The 11,028-nt window shown below is 35.6% G+C and overlaps 1 protein-coding gene, 1 long non-coding RNA gene and 1 other non-coding gene across 4 annotated transcripts; all 3 read right to left on the bottom strand.

The window, feature by feature from the left end:
• Positions 1-246: 246 nt before the first annotated feature.
• Trnal-cag (transfer RNA leucine (anticodon CAG)) lies at positions 247-329 on the bottom strand. The gene has a single exon. It is a non-coding gene; the product is annotated as a tRNA-Leu (tRNA).
• Positions 330-5,533: 5,204 nt separating this feature from the next.
• LOC146170484 (uncharacterized) lies at positions 5,534-7,924 on the bottom strand. The gene is made up of 5 exons (XR_014494524.1): positions 7,826-7,924; positions 7,335-7,412; positions 7,172-7,224; positions 6,620-6,704; positions 5,534-6,070 (listed from the first exon to the last, which is right to left on the bottom strand). It is a non-coding gene; the product is annotated as an uncharacterized LOC146170484 (long non-coding RNA).
• A 274-nt stretch (positions 7,925-8,198) lies between these two features.
• On the bottom strand, positions 8,199-9,335 carry LOC146170483 (uncharacterized). 2 transcript variants are annotated; one of them, XM_083381580.1, is made up of 2 exons: positions 9,289-9,326; positions 8,199-9,009 (listed from the first exon to the last, which is right to left on the bottom strand). In XM_083381580.1, exons 1-2 carry the CDS (start codon positions 9,324-9,326, stop codon positions 8,409-8,411), a joined length of 639 nt encoding a protein of 212 aa, XP_083237706.1. In that variant the 3' UTR covers positions 8,199-8,408. The 2 variants fall into 2 exon arrangements, with proteins under 2 accessions (XP_083237706.1, XP_083237698.1); XM_083381572.1 differs by having other exon boundaries at positions 8,199-9,335.
• Between the last annotated feature and the right edge of the window lie 1,693 nt (positions 9,336-11,028).

Below are 11,028 nucleotides of genomic sequence, written 5' to 3'. Positions count from 1 at the left end.
ACATGGCCAAGTTACCCTAGCAGTGTGTTTTAGCTAAGAAAAGTTGAACATCGGAATAATGAATCAACCACAACTATAGAACCGCTTGAATTAATGAGCTTGTGGTACATGTTTGAAATAAATTTTAGAAAGGGTAGTTTAGAAACTGACTAACTCCAATCAAGGCCCTCAAAAGTGAATAAAAACATGTGAATATCTTGTCATTTTTTCAAAGTGCTTATTAAAAAATTAGGTAAAGGCAAAAAATGACAGGAGCGGGATTCGAACCCGCGCCTCCAGGGGAGACTGCGACCTGAACGCAGCGCCTTAGACCACTCGGCCATCCTGCCTTGCCAAATGGCGGTTAGCTATTGAGTGTTGTTGCTTCATGAGATAAATTTGTTTGCTCAGTGTTTGGTTGCATTTCTCACAGTTGGGTAAACAAAGCAAAGTGCAGTTTGTGTTTAAACACGCGAAATTAGTGCGACTCGTCAACTAACAACCAACTTTTTCGCTCGCTTACTGGCTTATTTGGGCCCGACAGTATTTTTTACGACTTGCAAACTGAATGTGTAAAATAAAAATACATCTCCTCGCCCTAACACGTAAATGACGACAATCACTTAAAATTTGAGAAAATATTCTTTGGACGTTCCTATATGGGTCAACTCAGGCATTAACTTTTTAATGTTATCAATGACTGACTTTGACCAAGACAGAAAAATCTGAAGAATATTTTTTTGCGACTGTTACTAATTATGTAAGTTCGGAAAAAAAGTGACAACAGAAATAAAACAAAATGGCAACTTGCTTTTACCAAACGAAATAATTTAGACTTTCGGGCTTCTATTTAGTTTTATTACCATCACCTATTTCATTAGAATTACGATATAATCCCCGGATGTCTTTGCTGGCGATGTACATAGGCCTATATGACATTTTTAACGCCTAAAAACGAGTACTTCTATTAAAAACAACTTGACCACTAAAATGGCAAAAATAAAGGGCATTGCTTTTTAACCGGTAGGCTTTACCTAGAGTAAACTAGCCTGAAAACACAGGTTATGGCCATTTTAAAACATCTATTTTGCTGCGTTCATGTGCGGCTGATGACATGGCTCGAATTGTGATTGTGGGCTCCCCAACGGTTGTGATTTCAGAATTCAAATTTGCATCCAGGTAGTATGTTAAAGTCGGTTATTACAGCTAAAAAAAGTGTTATTCAGGTCTATTTTAGTCGGTAAACGCAACAGATTAAGGTCGTTTGTAATTCTACGGCCAGAGTATGGTAGACGTGTTACAACAACAATACATTTATTCTGGGTACTTACTCGCCCACTTATAACGCTTGTAGTTCAAGGTTTGTTATTCTAATGTCTGTTGCAGAACGACCTCGATTGAAAAATCTCGGGGTTTAGCTAAATGTAGTTATAATGATATCGAGCATTTTGTCTGTTTGGAAATTAAAAGCCCAACCAACTGGTAAATAATCCAGCTGTTCAATTCATGAGTAGCTCGGTAACAATGTAACACTTGAATAAAACAGCAATTCATCAACGACAGAACGTGGAAAACAAAAAAAAACTTAAAAAAGAATCGAAATAAAGATCATATAAAATAAATAAAATTATAGGGCGACATACCTTAAATCTTCAATAAATATTTAAATATATCTTTTTTTTTGATCCTTTATAGTTGAAAAAAATATGTCTTTAAATGCCTTTGTAAACTAGGAAGTTTGCAACCATTTTTTCTTCTGTTAGGTTTAGCCGATCATTTAAAGCAGTTCTTTCTAAACTAATAATTTCAATATTTTATATTTTTCAATTGTAAAATGGTTCTCACTGAAAAAAAATAATAAAAGTACCAACGTTATGCAGGCGATGAATTGACTGAATCGACCTTTGGTTGTTTTAATACAATTAAACAACAGTATATTCATTTGATTCGTACAACGTGCTTATTACGCCTTTCTGTGTTCAGTTGCAAAATTGAACTAGCAACAATACAGCGAAAGTTTGTTAAAAAAGGTGTTCAATTTGCTTTTCTGTGATAGGTTGTACGGCAAGTTGTCCGACCCGGGGAGTGGCTTCACCTTACTTCTGATGATGGCTGACCTTACAGCATTCATCTACATGATCCTAGCGTACATATTCATCTACTGTGAGGCGTCACTTTCATCAACAAGTAAGCAGCAACATTTTGTTGAAATCGTCAAACTGCAGTTCGCAGCCAATATAAGCCAGGGGTTCTTAAACTGGGATCTGTGGACCTTTGGGTAACGTGGTCTACTTTAAAGGGCCTAATTGGAATCTTAGCGTATAATTTAAACTAAAATATTTTTTTAAGAAATTACGTCTTAGTGTATCATCTAAAAATTGAATAAATTATTGTTCAGTTGAAAACAAAACCCTCAATGAATTTAGACTCCATTTCGGTTTTATGTTTATGGATTTGAAACTCAAGGTTCATTTTGTTTATGATTTTGTGACGTCTTTTGCAGCGAAATGCATCCAATACACATATATCGCTTGTAGGTTTTTCTTTCTCTGGCGTAAAATTTCAGAATTTAAAATTTTTCAAACACAAATTTCGTTTAAATAATTTATGATAGACTAAGTAAGAAAGTATAATATGTTTAACTATATTTAGCACTGACTTAATTAGGTTTGTAAATACCCAATTGTGCGCCTGCCCATTTACAATTGTTCGCTCTTTGTGACGTGGAAATGAGGAAATTTTAAAAGTTAACAAATTCGTTTTGTTTGAAATATGTAAAACGCCCATAATAATTATCACCAATATTTATTTCATACACTGCTTTTTCCGACGGCTCAATGACCTGAGGTTTGTTACGGTTTGCAATTTGCTAAAACCCTCCTTCGGTTTGGGCTTATCAATGCCCCCAGTTATTTTTATTCTTTATTATTTGAAGGAAAACAAATTAAATGGGAGTTAAAAAAACACGCGCCAATTTGTAAACAAGGAGGTGTGTCCCAAAAAAAACTGTTTTTTTACCTTAAATTTTTTTGTCACTTTAAAATGTTTAAATTATTTATTTTTTTTCACTTTAATTTTTTTTAATTTTTTCGCAGGAAGTCCAGGTCAGAACAGCGAGTCGCTCAAAGTGGACACAAGGAGCAAAGAAGACGCTGCGATGTGGGGCAGGATCGTTCGTCTCATCCTCACAAACATGCTCTGCTGGATCCCAGTCTGCATCGCAAGCTTCGTGTCGTTAGGGGGCGCTAGTGTCAGTGCGGATTTCTACGCGGTGACCGCGGCTCTCCTGATCCCACTTAACAGCGCGCTGAACCCCTGGCTCTACTCCAGTGTGCTCATAAACTTCCTCACAAGGGTGGGGAGAAAGATCTGGGGCATTTTGCGGCCCCACGAACGCGTGAAACTGCGCCAGGAGACCAGCAAAAACTCGACCAGCTGTTCCTGTACGCCCTTGCACACTCAGAACCTGGAACTAATCGCAGTCAAAAATATACAACCGCTAGACGGCGCGCCAGAGGCAGAAACGCATCCCTCTGATTCCGTCGCGACTTTTTTAAGCGGGGTTTGAAGTTGTAGTTTCATTTGTGCTGGTTTAAGGTGTTCGCATCTCACGTGACCTTAGGGTACGCGCTGATTGGATAGAGAGGACCAAAAATGGCCGCCATTTTTGTTGGACGAGAGATTAGTGCGGCAGATAACAAAAGTGGGGGAAATAATTCTTATAAGTTAAAATGGCAAAAAGCGCGCAATACTGAAACACCACTGAGTAAATAAATAAAACAAAAATGTGTCTATTAATCCTTAGATGAAACCCTGGATAAAAAGTTGGCCTTAAACTCAACAGTGAGGTTTTAAATTTTTTTAAGTTTTTTGTTTTAAAAACGGACTTTTACTGCCAACAAAAAGAGGTTCAACGTTATATTATAATTTCCCTAATTGCAGGGATTAAGATAATTTTGATTTATTCAACCTATTTGAGAAAAAGTTCTTAAACTAAAAAATAATTTCCTAAAATTTGGAACCGAATCAGCGACAAAAAGGTGCGAGCTTTCAAATTAATTAAAAACTAGAACGCAATGGTATTTACGTTTTGTAAAAAACTGCATGGGTACAGATCATTATGGAATTATTTTGGACAACTTAATGCTCAACTTTGTAGTCGTTAAGTGTTTCAATCTCCTAATAATTCCGCTTTTCGCACAAGTTCATATTAAATGTGAAATATTTATTCAAAACCTGTTTTCGACAATCATTGCGTTCCGTGGGACTTCCACTGTGAAAGGCGTCGTGAGAGGGCCGAGATACAAACCGATCATATGCAGTTGTGATGTTTCATGCTCATGCAACGCTCACGAAGGTCAATAGACTTTTCTGCGCAAACCTGCAGCGTTTTAACGTTTGTTTCAAATGTGTCTTGTGTTTATTGTCAGTTGTATTTATTTCCTTTCGTCTTCATCCAGTTTGAATGGCATATAAATAAAAACGATATTGCAAAGTGAAATTTGACTCAGTATTTGTTATTGCAACGAATTTGTGGACTTCAGCCATAACATCGAAATTAGAAGAACATTAACGTCGGAATAAAACACAATTCGGAATAACACAAAAATAGGTAATACGACGGCAAAATAGATAACTCCGCTTTAGATTTTATTGCTTCACAGGTCTTATGTCATGTTGCAAGAATTGTGGCTTGTGAATAAGCTCGCAATAATGCTCATGCAGGGTTCCTAGGGGAAAGCAAGTTTCAAATTAGTTTTTTTTTGTACTAACTAAAATAAAGTAAGAGTAAAAGGTAAAAGGGTAGTGGCTTCTTCTTCCCATTGGCTAAAAAGGAGGCCGGGAATGTCTGAAGTGTTAGTAATGGTTCAGGCCCTCCTCCGGACAACCATTCCCGAAGGTAAACCGCCACAGGGAGGTAGGGCCCGAGTTAAAATGCATCAGCAGAAGGTTAACATTTTCGCCTTTTTGTTTGGGTGTAGGTAATAATATAAGTGTCAGTATAAGTAATAATTTTAGTATTTTACTGGCCCAAAAAAACCTGGTGTTACCCGGGAGAAAGATGCCAGGACACAAACCCCACAGTGATTCGGTTAAAGACCCCGTCAGGTAAGTAAAAAGTATTTCAAATTGGTTAAGGAATGTACAAAGCAGTAAATCTAGCTATTCTGCAAAAGCAGGTTCCTAATATCGATCGAAATGTTTTATGTTTGTGGTTTTAATTGCAAAATAGATCTTAAAACGAAACAATAATAAAAAACAACAAAAATATAATCGTCGAGGAAACCCAATTTTAAGGTCCTGCGAAATTTCGTAAAAACTAACAAGATCATAATGTAAAAATAACTTGCAATGGAAACCCTAAACCGTTATACCAAGTTTATATTGTACATGAGATTGACTTTCAAATGTAGGGGGAAGGCGGGGCAAATAAACACCCCCCTAACATCCCCTCCCCAGGTTTGTGCAAAATCGAATCTGTCTGATTTTTGGCCACAAATTAGACTTCTCTAGACCAGTGGCCCCCAAGTTGGTCGCGACCTCAAGTGTGGTCGCCTAACATTTTGTGGGGTCGTCAAAAACCCATCAGATTCCTGCCGTTTTAGTACGATTTATGTTTTTTTTTTAGAAACGTCACAATAATAAACGTGACTGAGTACATCTCTTACATAAAATTGCTGTTTTAAGCTCCAACTTGTTGGAATATATTTATTTGTTTTAGAAAAAAATGGGGTTGCAATGTAAATTCTGATTTCACTTTTTTTCAAAAAGGCAGCAAACTGTAAATTGTAAAGGTGGAATAATAACGTAAAGTGGAGTATTTTCCGACGACGTATTCTCACCCCTATAAGGCTCTAATCTATTTTAAATAATAAGATTGTAGTTTGTAGGTATACAGTGCTGTTGGGCGCACTCGGGACACCGCAGTGCATTAGTTTTCAGCTGAGGTCCAACTCGGCTTAATTTCTTCAAAGGAGTCGGACTGTGCTTGTTCTACATCGACCCGACAGTCCTGGTGTTGTGAGATGGATGTTTGTTCTTCAAGTGGAAGTTTGATTCAGCGAAGTATTTCAAGATGGGAGAAAAATTCCTGGCAAAAGAAACAGTTAAAAATAAATCCCTTGTTCGAAAAAAAAAAATTTTTGTCAGAAAAATATTTTTTTAATATTTAAAAAGATAAAATGTATGAATGCAATGAAAGCAATACAATTAGTAGCTAAGTTTTCCGATAAATACTCATTTAAATTAAAAGCTCCAAAATCCACATGTTTAATTAAAGTATTTGCAATAACTACATTTCAAGTGTACTAGTGTACCATATCAATCAAAGACATGTTTAGTAAAATAAAAACGGACATACTATTCATAAACCACAAGAAAACTTTATTGCGTTTATACAATGGCTACAGATATTATTATATTTTGATGTGTATTCCAACACGTTTTTAATGCATAAAACTGCAGCAATTTGAAATAATTTTTAGAAACAAACAAATATATAAAACGGCCTTGTAATTTATTTGTTTGAAAAATTACTGAAATTCCTATCGTTTGGTGCGTCACAGTCCAACAAACTTTTGCAAAGGAGACACAAGAAAAAAGGTTAGGAACAATTTAATTAGGGTAACACCCAACAAACCTTTTGGTCAGCTGAAACCTTTTGTTGAAGTTCAATGTTTTGCTGCGACATCGCGCCAAACTGTGCCTGACAGTATTCAACGTAACTACACAACAATTCAGTTGTTAAACATTCTGGTAATTTTTAACTAAACTAATTTGACATGAAAATTGGACATTTTGTGAATTATCAGTTAGCAGAACTTTTACAAAATAGTATTAATAATTTGGTGAAAGATGGAATTCTAAAGTGCTTTTCAGCCAGAAAAATTTTGACAGCCAGTTGTACAGAAATATTTGGAAGCTTAAAAACAAAACATTTTTTACATCTCGTCAAATTGGGTTTGACGATATTCCAGGTAGCTACAAAACAAATTAAGAATATACTTTTTTCTTACCAAACAAATTTGAATTTGTGCATGTGCTTTTTGTGAATTATTTTGAGCAGGCAAAGACCTTTCACTAAATAATACAAATGGCTAGGTATAAAATGGAATTTTTAAGCACTTTAGAGAAAAAGATTCTGCCAGTTGTTTTACAGAAACCTAAAAAGCTTGGATAAAAAATGCAATACCTGTCTACTGCATATTCAGCATCTTTTATCATCTCATCAAATACAGTGTTTTCCTATAAAAAAACATCAAAAGTATTATTTTTGACACTTGTTTTATAAACACGTTAAGCACATTGTAAATTACTTGAAAAACTTTCCCCAAATTATGGTTTACAACTTTTACCTTGTCCAAGTTTTCATTGAGTAGTTCCATCAATTTCAGAACAAATTCAGGATCAGCTTCTTTTGCTGCATTTTGTTTCTGATTATTAAAAACAATTTTTTGTGGTTAGGAGAGTGAAATTAAACATTTGCTATTATCTAAATATCATAAATAGTACGGATAAAATTTGCATTATTATAAAGAAAACATACAACTTATTAAATGGTAGCAAGGCCCAAAACTAAAGACAACATCGACACAGCAGATCAATTTTACTCTGACAAACAGAGAATCTAACCAGAAGCATCCCCAAAAAGCTATTTTATGTAATATTAAACATTTTATATTACATAAAAGCATTATATTAAATAGCTTACAGATCAAAATACCACATAATAATATAGATTATTTTCATTGTTTTTTTCACTGTTTTTATTAGAATTAGGTTTATATATAAGTTGACTAACTATTTATAGTGTAAATAAAATTAAAAAGTTTTTTTTTATACTCACTATTTCTTTCATGTATTCTTTTGTGTTTCTTTTAACCTTTTTGCGATTGTCTTTTTGTTGTTTCTTGATTGCCTTGAATAAAAATCTTACTTCTTCAAGAGATCTGTAAAAAAAATAACTCTATTTCTATAAAATTTTCTTAACTCTCAACAATTTAAAAAAATGGAGTTCAACAGCACAAGTTAAGTATACATTGAGTGAGCCAAGAAAGTTGGCAAAATACGTTAAATATCACAGTTAATTGGGTAGAATTACCTCAATTGAGGTGGAAAGAGTTCTTGAAAATCTTCGAACGACATTAAGTATATTGTGTCTTGATTGAGAAGCATTTTGTTCACTATTTTAGACGCCATATAAAATTTATAAAAGCTCCCTACAAATAAAACGCAAGCTGGTAACAAAGAGTCGTTAATCGGCAATTAAGTTGCTAACAGTTTCAACTAAATCCACTTCATTTCACACAATACAAAAAACAATGATTTCGATACACATGCTATCCATGAGTATTGATATTTTTAAAGCATAAGAAAAGCACATTAGTTGCTTAATTTTAAAATAAACAAAGTATTTATCCCTAATGCTTTTAAATGGGACAATCATAAATATGCACAGCCTTATCATCGGATACCGACACAATTTTTGATCCGTTGCTGTTGTAACAACACGACCATACTTGGTCACGATGTTCGTAGAACGTGTTGACGCATTGTCGCGTGCTACTGTCCCAAATCTTCACACTTTTGTCGGACGAACACGAGGCAAAGTGGATGTTATCGGGGCAGAACGCAACGTCAAGGACCCACGATGAGTGGCCGCTCAAAGTGTGGATAAAAGTTGCGTTCTTTACGTCGTAAACCTTGATTTGTCCGTCATCCGAAGCAGTAACAAGTCGATGAGAGTCGGGTGAAAAAGCGAGCGATCGAATCGGCATCGCATGACCTTCAAGCGTGTGAAGCAACTTCTTACTCTCAACGTCAAACACTTTAATAATTCCGTCCATAGCTCCACATGCAACGTACTTTCCGTCCGGACTGTAAGCAATGCTCAGTGTAAATTTCCCTCTAGTGTCCAGCTCTGCATCACTTCTTCCATCATCAACGTTAATGATAACAATCTTGCCACTCTGCCCTCCAGTGGCGATGTGGTTTCCGTCTGGTGAAAACGCAACAGTCCAAGTTTCGACCGTTCCTCCGTCAATCGCACGTAATTGCTTCCCAGTCTCAAGATCCCACAACCTTATATGGGCGTCCAACGAACTCGAGGCCGCGATACAACCGCTTGGGTTAACGGCAACCGACACGATTCCCAAGCGATGACCCTCTAAAACCCACTTTAATTCCAGCTGTTCATCGACCCACTTCCAACACTTGACCTTATCGTCGAGAGCTCCGGTCACGATGTGCTCTGTGCCGTCTTTTTCACTTTTGCTCCACGCGCACGCCCAGATGTCGTCTTCATGGGCTTGCTCCTGCTTGAACAGAATGCTGTATTGTGTGCTCATGTTTAGCAATCTACAATAAACCTGTTAAAACAATAAAGAATAATTATACAGGAATTTTTTTGTATCATTGGTAAAACTATGAAGCTAAATTCATAAAGTTGCCGCAAACAACTAAAATTTCCCAATTTGATGAAAACATTAGGCAAGCTTACTAAGATACAAAATAAAACTTTTATTGCACAACATGACTGCATTACATATCTAAGGATTATAAAAGAAAAACAAAGTTAAAAATTTAAACATCAGAGTTATGTGAATGAAGTTAGACCTTACAATGTTTTATTGTTACCCAAGATGGTACAACAAAATTTTAAAGCACAGGATTTTTTAGAAATTTGTGTTCTGTTAGAATACCATTTAAACCCAAATGATAAAACAACATTTTTCCAAAGTTTAGTTGAGCAATCGACTAATGTGTAACATTTAATAATTCGCTTTATTTGAAAATTCAAGTCTGAACAAAAATTGCTTATTTTAACAAAAAATGCAGGCTGAAACACTAAAAACAGCGCTCTTTCACTATTGCACGTAAAAATTAATAAAAAAAAAATTTCTTCAAATGCCGCATACCACAACACATATTGTTTGGGTTAGGGTGCGGGTTAGCGTTTGGTTGAGGGTGGGTCAAGTTATTATTAATAATAAACATAATATTACTTAACCCACCCTCACCCAAACGCTAACCCGCACCCTAGCCCAAACAATATGCGTTGTGGTAAGCGGCATCATTTTTTTTTTTTGCATAACTTTTCACGTACATAAGTGAAAGAGCGCCCTAAAAACTAACGTGAAAATTTTGTTTCTCTAAACTCAGCGCTGGTCCTGAATCCTCCCACTTTGTGAAAACGTGCTAAGGTTGCAGACCAGCGCAGATTGTTTTTTTCTAAACAAGCACTGCCTAACTACTTTTACTTTTTTTTCTGAATTTATTTACAATCTTGAATGCAGCAACCTGGCAACTGACAATATTACGTCAAGTTTTAAATAACTGACAATAAACACTTATTTGCAGTTTTAAATAAAATTTATTGCCGTTTGCCATAACGGTTTTACAAAATTCTTAGCCTATAGCTATAATTATGTGTTATTGTAGAATTGCGTTATATATAGACATTGGCCAAGCATCTAGTATGTGTTAGCGTATACAATTTTTACCTTCCGTCTTTGAACGCATAACGTTTGAATTCCCAGATCATACCCATATTTTCGAGATTTGCTAGTATTGTAATTTTAGACTTAAAACCAGTGGTGGGATTCAACCAGTTCTATAGAACCGTTTCACGAAATTTTATGAGATCAGCGAACCGGTTAGCATTACTGGTTACTGTCAATAGATTTTTGCATCTTATATGCTACACCGTTTTTTTAAATCTCTCGTTCTTTTTACAAAATGTGCAATGGCCAAGTTCGTAGGTTAATCATTGTGTGAACTTTAATAATTGTAGAAATTTTCCTTTTGAGATTGTTTGTCTGTAAATTGAACTGTTGCGCCGTAAGTAAATGAGACGACTGCTGATTTTAGGTGGAGCTGTTAGAAGTGATGGGATTAAAGCGGTTCGCACCATTCGCTGGAACCTGGGGTTGCATCCTGGTCTTGCAACTACTTTAATCTCAAGTTTCACCTTTTTGAAACAGATGCGGCTGAAAAATATGACTTTTGTGATAGAAACGGCTGACAAAAATTCGAATCCCACCATGGCTT

Source organism: Ascidiella aspersa, chromosome 1 (assembly GCF_963924565.1).
Source record: "Ascidiella aspersa chromosome 1, kaAscAspe10.2, whole genome shotgun sequence".
NCBI lineage: Eukaryota > Metazoa > Chordata > Ascidiacea > Phlebobranchia > Ascidiidae > Ascidiella > Ascidiella aspersa.
The sequence above is the reverse complement of the archived record's forward strand: the minus strand, read 5'-3'. Positions and strand labels throughout refer to the sequence as shown.

Coding starts and splice junctions, on each gene's coding strand:
- LOC146170483 (XM_083381572.1), bottom strand. CDS start 9,326: ATGAGCACACAATACAGCATTCTGTTCAAGCAGGAGCAAGCCCATGAA.